Source organism: Ptiloglossa arizonensis, chromosome 8 (assembly GCF_051014685.1).
Source record: "Ptiloglossa arizonensis isolate GNS036 chromosome 8, iyPtiAriz1_principal, whole genome shotgun sequence".
In the NCBI taxonomy this organism is placed as follows: domain Eukaryota; kingdom Metazoa; phylum Arthropoda; class Insecta; order Hymenoptera; family Colletidae; genus Ptiloglossa; species Ptiloglossa arizonensis.
The window spans coordinates 21,961,902-21,976,095 of NC_135055.1; the positions used below are offsets into that span (position 1 = coordinate 21,961,902).

Here is a 14,194-nt window from a genome sequence, read left to right on the forward strand (position 1 = left end):
ACAGTGGCCGATAAGCGAAATAATATTTCACTCGGAGTAGTCGTTCTGGACGTTCGCGCCACTACGGACATTTTCGAACGAAATCTCTCCGGAAGCTGAGAGGACGCATCGAGATCCTAGCGGATACGATCGTTTTTTTTTTTTTTTTGAAATTTCCTACGCCCCTTTCTAACAATTTTACGCTTCGTTGAAACGTTAATCGCGAACCGAGGCAATCACCCAACGTTAACGATACATTACCCTTCAATTTTAATTCTTTTCCAGCATACCGTACACGGCGATACAGAGCGCGACGTCACAGCGTCGCATGTTTCATTTGGTCTACCTGTCCCTCGATGGCGAGGAGACTTCGTTGAACTTCAAATTGGACTCGAGTCAATCGGCCAGCGGACTCTACCGAGCGATCACCGAGAAGCACGCGTTTTACAGCTGCGAGACGGTCAGGAGCGCGGTCACCGCGCAATTTATACGGGATTTGAAGGTACCGCGGCGCAAACGGAGACGGTGGACCGTAATAGTAATTCCAGCGGCGCGATAATCGTTGTAAGGTACACGGGTTTGTGACACAGCCTCTGTCCGCTGCTTCGTTAGAACGATCGTTAAGTTTATCGTAAGAGCGACGTAACGCAACACCGCGTGCAACCACGATGAAAAATATTGTACACCGTCGAGGCACAGAGTTTTTCAAACATCGAATTTCCAGCGGACAAAGCTCCCGTAGCGATCTAATGTTCGTAGAAACATCTTGTCTGGATAGACACGGACCTAAATATCGTTTCGGAGTTAAGAGACTTTAGTCGTCTACCTGCGACTTGTTGAACAAGTTACTCTCTTCGTTTTTCTATTCTTTGGATGGTACTTTGACGATAAACGTGTCTCTCGACTCCGAATACGACAATATTCGGATCTATATTTGATCTCGATACGTTGGATTCTCTGTCGAAAATTTTGAGAAAAAGTTCTAGTTTCCACCTTGGAACGGTACCGTAATCGATTAAGGTTAGAACAGTCATCGAGGTAAACGATCGAACGACCCTAGTACCGTCCTCTCGTCTGTACAATTACGTCCTCCTTCCCGTTAATCTCACGAGAGACTCGCGGAACGTTTGTATCGCACTGACTCGGATGCTCTGGTTCCCCTCTCCAGGGCACCATAATCTCGATCTTCAACGAGGACTCGACGCTGGGGAAGAAGTACGTGTTCGATATCCGCAGAACGTGCCGGGAGGTGTACGACAACGCACGGCGTGCATTGTACTGCGAGGCGACCACCGTCGGCCTGCCCGAGGAGAACGAAATTTTGGAGACACACGGTTGCGCCGGTGACTGCGAGGATCCCAAGTGCAAGGTATTCCGTGACGTGCCGCACGTCCGTTAATTTCTTTCCGGTAACGAATCAAGTACGGGGGGAAGCAGTCCGGGTCGAGAGTGGACGTAACGACTGTTCGAGATTGTTCAACTTTCAGGAATCTCGGGAATGTCTCGCAAGATTATTGGACGCGATGCTCTGCCGCATTTGCATGGATCGTAGCCTGGACACCGCCTTGTTCCCTTGCGGGCACGCGGTGACCTGCTTGGACTGCGCTCGACGCTGCGAGCGTTGCCCGCTCTGTCGCGCGGACATCGACCACTGTCGAACGATCTACCTACCGATCGAGCTGACCCACGTCGACAAGCACAACGCGAAATCGATCACGGAGACGATCGGTGGTCCACCCGTATACGGCGAGACGTCCAACGACGAGATCCAAAAGAGGAGCCTGGTTACCGAAACACCGGTAAACGTTAACGATATTTGAGTACACCGCGTCAAGAGGTTCGGCGCGTTGCAACGGTTCCTCAGGCTCTTCACTTGTCGAGCGGAGAGAACGCATTGAGATCCTAGCGGACTCGATCGTTCTTTTTGTAAAAGAAAAAAAAGAAAAAAAATTATTTTTTTTTTTTCTTTTGTGGAAATTTCCTACGCCCCTTTCGTCACCGAACGCGGGAATGAATCGTTTCGATTGAAATTTGCGGATGAACAATTGTCGACTAAGAGTCATCGAGTATGGATGAAAGTTCTCTTTTTCTTTCTTTTTTTTTTTTTTTCTTTTTATTGTAAATTTCACGGTGTTTCTCGTCTACGCGAGAACCGACAAAGAGATTTAAAGGAAGTAACGTCGATTCGATCTCGACCCATCTATTTATAACGCGATATCGCGAATAATAACGATTGTTGTCGCCCCTCGCTTCTCGATTCGGATAATAACAATGGTGTCGCGCGACCTATCGAGCGACCGAAAAGTGCTATTAGCGGCATTGATCTCCGATAACAGTGCTGCCGTTATGTCGAGAGAAAGAGAGAGAGAGAGAGAGAGATATAAATATATACATAGAGAGAGAAAAAATGAATGAAAAAAAAAACAAACAAACGAAAGAGTAGTGTATAATTTAGATCAATGCAAGAATATTCGACGCGTCGTGTACAGATTTTTATTCTTATCGACAATCGGACCAATATGTTCTTTTTTTATTTAATTGTTGATTATGATACTTCTCGTTACATTTTGTTCCTCTTAGATAGATTGTTCGCTTTTTCCTTTTTTGTATTCTTCTTCCTCCTTTTATGTATCGACTTTCATTTAGATATGGTCTCAGGGCACTCGGGTGAAGAGTTTTATCGTAACCAGTGACCCTTCATATTTTTAATATAATACACGTTATTCATTACGCATATGCAGAATCGTTTACAAAACGACTGCTATGACCGGCCTCATCGTAAAGGACGTTTCATTTGATGCGAACGCGAATCTCGAACGACCGTCGCCCGTATTAAATCGTTCGTTTATCGCGATGCTTCGTTTATTGGAATGCCGTGACGCTCGTATAGTTCCGTTTCGCGTACGGATATGTGTAGATGATTGCTCGATAATCGAGGAAATTCGTCTCGCGGGATCGTTAATTAACGCGTTACGTATTATTTATCCCCCGGTTGAGACGTCCTATACGAAAGAGGAATCCTTGTTACAGTAATATCTGTTTATATGTACATAAGACACGAGATAACCCGCGGTTAGGGTCGAGCGAGTAAAAGTCATGAGTTCACCAAATGTCAAATCTGATTTAACAAGCTCAGCACGTATGCCATCTTTTAAGTAAGTCATAATAAAAGAAATACACATTAATTGATGCGCGCTACGCGCATAAAAGATAATATTTACCAAGGGAGCGTGAAAGAAGGCTGATGGTTTCCGAAACGAAAGAAAAGAGGATGCGCACGGACTTCGACCGTACGAAGAAGCGTGCAAATATTTACGTATTATTTATTTTATTCTTCTCGCGTGACGTATCATCCTTCTTTCTTTTTTTCCACGGTCGTCAAACGCTTTTATCGTTACCATCGTCGAGAGTGAGCGTCGAGTTAGTTCAAACACCTATATGTAGCATTTTATGAATCTTGCATGCGTGTTGTAAGGGAGAATGAGAAACAAGGAAATCATTGTAGTCATTCATCAATGCAAAGCAGACCTAGTTTATAGTTATTTATAAGAAAAAGGATAATAGCGTTTCTACGTGCTACTACGTTTAATGACAATTGCTGTCAACACAGTCCCTCGTTAAGTCAGCGTGTAGCGTAATCCCTTTTTCCTGACACGTGTTTAGCGCTTTACAAATCTATTAATCCACACCCTTTAGTTCCCTTTAGTATTTTTATATCCTACCGGTTAAGAAAATCGTGATTACGCTGCTTCTACGAATCAAATATCGATTTCAGTGATTCCGTAGTTGTAAATGCAGCGACGAATTGTTGTACGTACTTGCAACAACGTTAAATTCGAAGCCAGAGAAAGGTGGTATTGTTCGCGATCACGGGCCGATTAACCGAAGCAGAAACGAAAAATGGAAATTTTAATGGGAAATAAGAATATTTTCTCCAGGTTTTCATAACCGAGCAACTGGTATCCATCGATGGGGGTTGTCGAAGGTTCGTTTCTCGAAGCGAGCTCTCCGAAAGCAGAGTTATGTAAATTGTAATGGTCTGCGGTCTTGTGGAAAACAAAAATTTGTACCACCGCTATGCGTTTATTCGATATATGTAAAGTTAATAATAACGACAACAACAATAACGCCGTTATAATAAAGATAACAATTTTCGCGATCGACTCTCTGTATAAAAAAAAAAAAAAAAAAAACGTACCCGAAGAAATTCGAAATCATCGTAGCTGTTAGATCTATATGGTGTAGAGACGAAAGATATCGGAGAGAATGGATTTCTAAGAATTATCATTTGCAAAGAGTATTTTTAAAGTATTTCCAATTATTTTTTAGTATTATATCAGAATTCCACTTGAACAGTGGTATATACATATGAAAACGACACAATCTATACAAATTAATTTTTAGCATTATAAAGGTACAATGTCCCAACCTGTTGATTAAATACCATGAAACATTGATCGTTGTTTCTATTCCACCACTGCCCCGTGCTTGGTACCCATTCCTTGATTCGTTGTTACGCGAATAAAAGAGTCGAGGTCAACGTCGTTCGCGGAAAATACGTGTACAAATGGGCGTGAAACCATCCACAAATATCTCACGACCATTTCAATTATATTGATTACACGAAAATCAGCTTCGTATCGCTATGCACAAAATGCTTGCTTTGACCTTTGTTGACGACGATTACTTTCGTCAAACATTTTAAAGACTGCATGCATTTAACGGAAACTCGAATCGATACATTTTCTTGCATATTGTTTTAGTTCTTCCCAAAGTTACTTTTCGTTTCGATAATTACAATGCACGTGATTGTTTATAAATAAAACGATGGACGGTAAATTTGACCGAACGGTCGATAGGAAAGAAAGATCGATTTTAAAACGATCTTGTTACGATAGAAGATAGGTAACGTTGTCGAAGAACCACACCGCAGTCCACTTTCGTCTAACTACTTCAAAAAAATGTAAGTAAATCGGGGGGATAAACCAACGAGTCGATTGGTTGCTTCGATACACGATAAAACTTTTCAAATTTTTGAAACCCGAGTCTCGTATCGGATCTCGTTGACCGTCTTCGTACCTGTCGCAATCACCGAAGTGATTCGGATAAATCGTTCGCGTTGAATTCGACAGACATTAAACGTTGCGAAACAATTATAAAATTGATACGGGCACGAACGAAAAAATTTCAAATCTCGCGCCGGAATATTCTTAGCGGCAGTTCGGTTGGAAGTTGCGTACTCGCGCATGCGTTCTAGAATCTGATTGGTTAACACGGCGGCACTGTCATATGACGAAGCTGCGTGGCATCATGGGAAGCGGATCGCAATTTTGCAACATGGCGGTGAATTGAGCCAAAGTCGCGGTGCTGTGCCATCAGAAAATGTATTTTTCATAGTCGCGCGACCTCTTTTGTTATACTTTTCATGCATGCGACAGTGTGATACGGATTCGGGACGCTTTAGACGGTGCACGGTACATGTAAATATGAATGTGTCGAGGCGCAACATTATTTCGAAGGTGACACCCCGCAACTCGGTGTGGTGTTCGAGTACGTATGGCAGAGACTAGAATTCGAGATAAGGAAGCTCTGCTTCGCCCGAGTATTACGTACAGTCGACCAAAATTACCACCACGAAGTAGCGATGCGGTGGTTACCCCTCCCGAACTGTGAAAACGTGAGTGTTTTGTGTAAAATGTAAAGTGTCCGTACGAAAGTGCCGTGGGTGCGTATTTCGGTAGCGAGAAGAGCACGGCTGCCTTGTCCACGATTTTCACGATCCCTTTCTTACATTTATTCCGATGATTTTATCGTCGAAATTTGCTCAACCATGTTGTAAATTATTTTAATCGCTGACGATCCCATTGAACTTACTTCGAAGCATGAAAACTTCAATGTACAAATCGGTTCTGGCGAATGTGCCACCATTGCATCAAATATTCTTGACGAAGTCACGTTTCCTTGATTTTCGTAAAGAAAAGTCCAAAGTATTTCTCGAACTCGATACCGTTTCCTCATTCTTGCCGTTAACAGTGTTTTCCTTATCGAATAAATGCATATTTCGATTGATTTGTTTAAAAGTGCTTACCTTCGTAGTTTGTTCGTGTTTCCTCCTTAGCTGTGTTTAAATCGTATTATATACGCAATTATTATGAACACCAGCCAAACGGAAAGTCTTTTCAGCGATTTTTCCGCTATTACCGATGTCCGAAAAAATGTTTTATGGTCGGTGTCGGTAAACGTCGATGTAGCAATGCTCCAAAAATACCACATGTTACAGTATTCTAAAAGCATCACACGTTGCAATGCTTCAATAACGATAAGAGTTTGTAACGAATAACAATGCGTTGTGTTTATTGTTTAAAACAAACATTTTGCAAGAGATAATGGTGACATTTTAATCTTTCAATTAGATTCAGTGTTGAATTAAACATACGGTATTCTTTGCAAAAGTTTTCACTCAGTACATTTTATGTCCAAGTATTTCTGTTTACATGTACTAATCAATGGCTGAAAATTTATACGAGTGGGGTATATTTACAATTTAATACGTACAATTGTACGAAAGATAATTTCGTTTTGTTCTAACCAAGTGCAATTAAGGAGAAAGCACAAGAAGATTTATATAAAAGTTTGTTACTTTGACAAGTTCGTAATAGATGTTATGCAATTAAAAGGCAAATCTGTTTTGACACATTAAACAATTGTTTTTTCTTTATGTATCGAATAACGAATGAGGTCACAGCTGTACCCGAGTAAACTCATTTGCATACAATAAGGTTTTCTAAATGCTTTGAAACAATATTCCCTATATCCTTCTACATTTTACATTTTCTATTTCCAATAATATTTTTAATAATCTAAATTTATTTAACATCCTTCTAGTTGATAGATTGTTTAAATACCCGCGATATTAAATAAAAGGAAATATTTTTTAACTAATACAAATATTTTTATGTGTTTCAGAAATGTGCAAAATTCAAAAACTTTGTCATTCGTTCTAACTTGTGATCGTATATGCGTGCCAAACAAAGATATATAAAAGGGCGTTGAAGAGACCCAATGGTTTCCTGACATGATGGAAAGTAAACTATACGTGAATAATGAGCCGGGACTTGACGGGCAATCGCTTACGAATCCACAACCAAATCCACCCTCCGAGGATAACGGAGGTGCTAGGGTTTGTTTCGTTTGTGGCACAGTTGGCCATGGAGAACAATACTGGCTCAGAGTAAAACCAAGTCCAGGCGGAGCACCAAACGAACCTTACTTCCCGTTTCTGGAATCCCATGAACCGCCTGCAGGCTATCGTGGCGAAGGAGCTAGAAGCGGAGCTGTGAAGGCATGCAGTCTTTGCTATGCCTTACTTTTACAACAATGGGAAAGTTACGAGCAGGATGCTAGACCTCATAGTCAACGAATTTATTGGCTAAAAAGATGCGACGGTGGACCTTTTACCGGGGCTGAAATGGCTCTGCAGGGAGAATACGCGGCTCAAGTTCTCGGCTTAACAAACGATCAGACGCCGCAACTTAGACCAGAAAATCGCCCGGTTGGAATATCTCCACGACTTCCACCGAATTCACCATCGCCTAGAGTGGAGCAGACAAGGCCTCCGTCGAATTCCATTGAACTGCCAAGACCACATTCTAACACGGCAGAAACGCACAGACACTTGGAACAAGCGAGGCTTACAATGGAATCTCCCCATCAAAGACTGCAATCGCCTCATCAAAGGTTACAAAGTCCACGGCAGCCTGTAGAAGATTCAAGAGTATCTAACGAAGCTGCATTGGATTTAAGACACGCACCTAGGAGTTCTCCTGCACCGCAACCAACTCTACTGCCACAACCTCAACGTAAGTTGATATTCGAAACGTCGATTGGTTAAATTCGTCTAGAACGCTGTTTCGCGTACATGGAAATATTTTTCTTCTTAATCGCGTTCCTTCGAACGAGACGTAACGTATTTGACAGATATCAGAGGAGAGCTTTCAATGTTTTAAACAAGCATCGCGTTTCACAGTATTCGAGCGGTAAAAGAACGAATGTGTGCATTATTTATGTTAAGTACAGTTGATCCATTCAGAAGAGTAAATGTTTGTAAATAAAGGTCAACAGTCTTGTAGATAAAGTGTTAAAAATACGTCTAATTTAAATTCTGATCTCAACCTTCGATGCGCGTGCAACTTGTTCGACCTCTGAGAATCTAATTCAACCGATCCGATACTCATTAGTCGGCTCGTCACGCTGATAAGTAGGTCGTTCGAAATCGAACTGTTGAAACAGTGGAAATCGTGAACTACAAAATTGTCGTTGTTTCATATTTAAAACGAAGCGATAAAGCTGTGAAGAATACAGACTCGAAGTAGGCCACGTGCAATACGATAATGGTCTCTTCGAGGTGCGTAAAATGCTCGAAACCGAAGGAAAGCGATCGGTCGATAGATCCGTGTTTTCGATGCGAGTCTTGGATAGTTGGCGGTTCGACACATTGTAATCGTTTTGTCGTACGATTACAGCCATTTACAGCGGTGGATCCTCGTCGAGCGTCGGCACTGACATCTTAGACCTTTCGATGCCAGATAAAAATTCAGTTACGGAAGTCTGTTACGTATGTGGGGATGAATTCAAAAGAGGGTCACTTAGTCATATTGCAGCGAAACCACTGCCAACGCCGCCGCATCCTTCAGCCAGTCCTCCGCCATTTTTTCCTTCGCTGATGCTTCATCCAAGGCCAAGTAGAAGTCGACCTATGGACAGTGCTGGTCGTGTACAGGTAAATTATTTTTTTTCCACGAATTTCTTGTTTACCCGCGCGAACGTACCGATACCGGGTCGCGCGATTCTTGCATAAAAAACTCGTCCGTGTTTTGATTTCAGGCTTGTTCGGCGTGTCAGAATCACCTTCTGGTACAATGGAAGGCATATACTCGGCAGGGAGTACCCCACGGTGATCGTAACTACACGCTCCGTAAACGACAAGCACCTGCAATGGATACAACTACCTTTATTTGCTACACTTGCGCGCTCGAGTACCCTTCGTCCAGTATTAGACTTCTCTATTGCTGTCCTAATCCAGAGAAGGAGGCGTACTATCCTTTTATTTATTCTCTGAGACCTCCGCAAGGAGCTAGTCCCATAAGTCCTCAGGGAATGGTGCAAGTGTGCTCCATTTGTTACAAAGCTATACCGCAGAAGCAGCAAGTGTTCGGTGGGGAGAATCACGAGGCTCAGCCCGCGGGACAGAACGTAGACTTTCGGCAACAAGGTCCTTCGCCGCGGCCCGCGGTGGCAAAGTCTCCGGCTAATTCCGCTGGTAGCGATATCCGTTTCAAGCCATACGATTTGAACAAGTCGACCGTTGCCACGAACAAGCAACGCAGCGCCACTGTGAAGGGAACCACGCCTGGCCAACGAAATTCCCCGAACAACGGTCCTGCTGAAAATGGAACCGTTGCTCTCGGCCAAAACTATAGGTGCTACATTTGTGAGAGATTGTACCCTCGTAATCATATGGAATGGTACGGATATATTGCGCAAACGTAATGTTCTTCGGACTCGTCGACGAAGGGCACCGCTAATCGTTAACATTTATCGTTAAAGGTTGTCTACGAGCCCGGAAGGAATGAATTCGCACGCTATGCATTTTCCCTGTTTGAGGGGAATGGCGCGTACTTCTGAGAATGCCTGTATGGATAGCCACGGCAGAGTATTGGCTTGTAGTCACTGTGTGAATCATCTTGCCCAACAATGGGAAAGCATGGACGCTGAACGAGTTCCTTTAGAACGTCGCAGGTTGGTACTCGTCCTTACGACGTTGTTTCGATCGAATTTGTATTTCAATCCGTCGGTGGTTAACTTTTCTTCTTTCTCAGGTATGATATTCCTAGTCCACATCCAAACGGCGAAGTGAACCGGTCGATCGCTACCCCACCGAGTTCCAGTTCAGACCGAACGTTTGGTAGCAATCCAGGCACATCGAGCAGTTCCATCTATTGTTTCCTATGTGGCTTGCACAGCGATTTAACTCTCGCGAGAGTACTGTACGGTCGACCGCAGGGTCGTAACGCCCCGTTTTTCCCCGAATTGTTGCGCCATCAGTCCCCACCGAACGCCGAACAACTCAGGGAAGATGGTTCCGCGCTTGTATGCACATTCTGTTATCACTCGCTTCTGGCGCAGTGGCGTCGATACGAGTCACTTCCTAGCGGGCAACAAGTGAACGCCGCCGAAAGACAGTACAACACCCACGATTATTGCTGTTACGTTTGCGGTATTACGACGTACAGGAAACGAGTAAGAGCGTTGCTCGTGAAAGACTTCCCCTTCCTGAGGTATCACCGGCAACCGGAGAAGAGTTTGCTATTGGAGAACGGGGACTTTGCCGTGGTCTGTTTGGACTGTTACGAAACATTGCGCACCCAGAGTCTCGAATACGAAAGATGGGGTCTGCCCGTCGAGAAACGCGAATACAATTGGATAGTGCAACCTCCACCGCCGGAAGACAGCCCGGACGCAGCCATCGCTAGACTACCGTCCGGTGAAAGATCCGAGAAGGTGGTGAGTCGCTCGATACCTACGCAAATATCGAAACGAGAATCGTACGACAATTTTTTTTTCACCCGTAACCGTTTCTGATTCAGGTCCCGTCGACGTTAACCGTTAGACCGGCGCGAAAAAATTGTTCACCGAAGGCACCCGACAAGAAGGCCCCGACCAAGGTCCCGGAAAAGGAACAAGGTAAGTGATCGACTCGTTACAGAATTCACGATCGTTTCCGTTCGGCTCGCGGTCTCTCCGTAACCGCCGAATACTGGTTACTGGTAACCCACGCTCCTTAGACAACTCACGCGGGAAACCATCGAGGAGATAATGGTAATCGTGCATCGAGAGGCGAGCGATCTTCATTATTTACTACCGCACTTTACTTTTATTCGTAGACCTATGTACACACGCGCGAAGATTAGGCACACGAGTGCTCCCAGATAACGAAAAAACGTTCCGCGGTCAAACATTCGCCAGACACGCTAGGGTTATCGGTACGTATTTTAGCGTTATCTCGCGCGTACGCGTTCACCTCTCCGGAGTCACTCGAGTCGAACGCGTCCAAGTTACCACCCGGTACCGCTACGCGACAGCGTAGTATTTCTCTTCTCTCGTCGTCGAATTCTGATCGCGCGATACACGCGCGCGTATCCGTCCACGTATACATCGACCACGGCGTTGATTCGACGCAAGGATCGTCTAGGGTTTCGTCGGCTCGTGTTTTATATCGAAACGGAAACGAAAACGGTGGGTAGAGGGGATCGTGGAATGGAATTCTTCTCGTAGACGGGGCGACGTTTCTCATCTTCGTCTCGCGAGGGCAGAGTTTAACGGGTCTGGAAGACACGTACAATATATATCTATATCTATCTATCTATTCATATATATATTATAAGGTATATATATATATATATACCGTACTCGAGAAAGATACGACGACATTCTGGAGACGCGGGGGCGGTCGGTACGGTGAAAGGGATCGAGACAGGGGGTGTGTGGATGAGACGTGAGTGGAGCTCTTAAAAATCCAACAGACAAAAGGATACCGACGGTTGAGAACCATCCAAGAGGAGGGCCTGATGGTTTGCGTCGAGTGAATTCGCTCCTTCCTTTTTCATCCTGGCCTGGTCTGACCTCCCTTCGTTCCCTCCCCTCGTCTCGGTTTCTATCTCCTGCCTCGAATTACGAGCGAGAAAATATCTTCCTCTCGGTGCGGTGCGCACGGTTCGCCCCGAGGTTACGATCGTGGTCCGAAACCGTGGTACCGACGAACCTTTCGCAATCGCGTCGCGCACGAGACTCTTTCCCTAACGCTTTTTAGAAATCGTACATCGCGAGCAAACGGTACCATCGGTGCCAATTCGCCCGCGCACCGACTTTGCGCAACCGTTGACACTCTTTTGCCCACGGAAATCGCTCGATCGAGACGGTTACGAGATCACGAACGACGACGCGTACCCTTGGTAAAAAATCTCGTCGTTTCGAGACACAGAGAACGTTTCGTCAAGCAACGTTCCGACGCGTTTCGAGGTTCGGTAATTCAATCTCAAAGTAGTACACCGTACGCTCGAAAATGTTCCAAGTGTAGTTTGGAGATTCACACTTTTAAATTAGATAATCACCCTTGATCTACTACCGTAGCTTTAATTATGGAACATTTTTTAACAAAAGACTACCTTTCGGAAGATAGTTCTCTCTCGTTGCTATCACCGTAAACTGAAAGTCTACTCGAAAACACCCGAAAGCTCTATTCGTAATTCGGAATCGCCTCAAAATGAACAAGAAAAATTCAGAAACGTTCCAATTGCCGTACCTTCGTTTAAAATAGAATATATTAGAAGGTGATCGGTAAAAGGGAAGAAACGCGTCAGGTTTAATCCCTGGACACGGGGTATAAAATGTTCCCGTCGAACGAAATCGTGGCTAGTTTCCAGGGCGGGCCGTAACGCTGGTCGGTTTCTTCTCCGCTTGTCTTTTTATCGTGCCGGGTTAGCTAGCGGCCACGTACGCGCAACCCGTACCGAAAGGTGAGTTTCCTCGAGTTTTACGGGCGCGCGATCGTGTAACGCCATCGCGGCAGGCCTGCTATTTAGAAGTCGTAAACTCGCGCTCGACGAGACCGGCCGAGCAATTTTTCTTTTCAATTCGAGCGCGCCAGCGACCGTGATGGCGTAGGGTGAGCCTCGTAAATAAATAATTCCTTCTCGCGCGCTCTCGTACACGGAAACGGGAACCAACCCCCTTTGTACCGCGCGAGGGTCGGTGAGCGTTTCGCGTAACCGGGCCGGGAGCTTCGCAACGCGTTAATTTTGCATTCGGCGATCGAAGTTTTCCCCGCGAGCGAGCGCCTACCGCTTCTCGCTCACCTGTACGTGTGCTGGATGGAGGGTCGCGTTCGTTGCGCGGATCGACGCGACAACTTTCCCATTACGCCGGGAATCCCACGCGATAAATCTCCTCACCGGAATCCTGTCGTTTAATACGTCCAAGTTCCAGGTTTCGCGCACCTACGCTCTCGCGTGGACGATACCGTGTGTCGCTACGTTCCGGTATCGCGTCCGAGTGTGCGTCGCGCGGGATTACGCTCGGCGAGAGGCGGACCGAGAGTATCGAGTGTCTTCGAGGACACCCTCTTCCGTTAGGAGAGAGAGAACCAGCCCGGATAATCGGGAATTATACCCCACGCCCCTCCTCCTCCTCCTTCGAACCCCTTTCCCTGTTTTCTTTCCCCGGTGGTATCGCGACGAGAAGCCTCGTAACTCGCGAGGAAAAATTCCCTCGCGTTTCTCACGATTTCGGGAACACGTATCGCGCGTAAATTCCAACGATTCGAATTTCAGCGGGCGCCGCGAGAAAGAAACGTCGAAAGAAAATCATCGAATCGGAAACGGGATTCCGGCGAGAGTAGAGACGGTGGTGTGGTGTGGGGTGGTGGCGGTGGTGGCGGTGGTGGGGGGCAAGATGTATGCACGTTCGAGAGTAACCGACGTTTCCACGGAACACGATCGTCGAGATCAGGGGGTCGATTAAGGTCGGTCGATCTGGCTTAGACGAAGTAGGCGGTTCGAGGTGTTGGTGGGACTTAACGGCGAGAGGGTTTCGCGGTAGAGGAGGGGTCGGTCGGTGGTGCTCGCGTTCGTAGGCGAAACGGGGCAAGTGGAGGAGAGCGAAACCAGGAAGGAGGGTGGAACGGAGAAATAGGTGGTTCGAGGGGGTTAGTGGAGGGTCGGGAGGAGAAAGAGCAAACGCCCGCAGCGTGACACCGCATTGCGCCCACTTGCCAACCCGCCCAACACCTAAATTCGAATTAGGGAGCCAGCCCTGTCGTTTCTCGTCAACACGACTCTCCTGTCCCGGTAAACCTACGGACAGGACATCATCGTCTTGCGCACCTATACGGAGAACGAGGCGTTTGCCGCGCGCGTGCACGCGGAACGTAGCCGAACACTTCCGTACGACCCTCTCCTTTCCTCTCGGAACGAGTAGAACGATCGGAGGAGGGAGCGAGGCGAGGAAGCTCGTTTTCCTCTTCCTTTCGGGATCGATATCAACGTTATCGACTGCTTTCCTCGCTCCTTGTCGCTCGAAGCACCAACCACGCGGGGAGGGTTCCTCTCGCGTATTCTCGACAGGCGTGCGGCCAAAAGGCTCGATTTCGACGACGAGA

At 46.0% G+C, this 14,194-nt stretch overlaps 2 protein-coding genes across 3 annotated transcripts in view; both read left to right on the forward strand.

Annotated features, from left to right (window-relative positions):
* Dnr1 (E3 ubiquitin-protein ligase defense repressor 1) overlaps nucleotides 1–4,434 on the forward strand; it is a 152,088-nt gene extending 147,654 nt beyond the window's left edge. Inside the window, exons 6-8 of the mRNA XM_076318401.1 lie at nucleotides 265–481; nucleotides 1,148–1,348; nucleotides 1,467–4,434. Coding sequence (XP_076174516.1) covers nucleotides 265–481; nucleotides 1,148–1,348; nucleotides 1,467–1,799 — 751 coding nt within the window. The 3' untranslated portion in view covers nucleotides 1,800–4,434. The remainder of the gene's footprint in view (nucleotides 1–264; nucleotides 482–1,147; nucleotides 1,349–1,466) is intronic.
* Nucleotides 4,435–5,324: 890 nt separating this feature from the next.
* The window catches only part of Px (MAP7 domain-containg protein plexus), an 86,950-nt gene continuing 78,080 nt past the window's right edge, over nucleotides 5,325–14,194 (forward strand). Inside the window, exons 1-7 of one of the 2 annotated variants that reach the window (XM_076318942.1) lie at nucleotides 5,325–5,656; nucleotides 6,946–7,838; nucleotides 8,502–8,758; nucleotides 8,863–9,503; nucleotides 9,586–9,777; nucleotides 9,858–10,542; nucleotides 10,626–10,722. In XM_076318942.1, the coding sequence (XP_076175057.1) occupies nucleotides 7,055–7,838; nucleotides 8,502–8,758; nucleotides 8,863–9,503; nucleotides 9,586–9,777; nucleotides 9,858–10,542; nucleotides 10,626–10,722 (2,656 nt within the window). In that variant the 5' untranslated portion in view covers nucleotides 5,325–5,656; nucleotides 6,946–7,054. Of the gene's footprint in view, nucleotides 5,657–6,945; nucleotides 7,839–8,249; nucleotides 8,384–8,501; nucleotides 8,759–8,862; nucleotides 9,504–9,585; nucleotides 9,778–9,857; nucleotides 10,543–10,625; nucleotides 10,723–14,194 lie in introns of those variants that run through there. The other variant, XM_076318943.1, reaches the window with a different exon arrangement.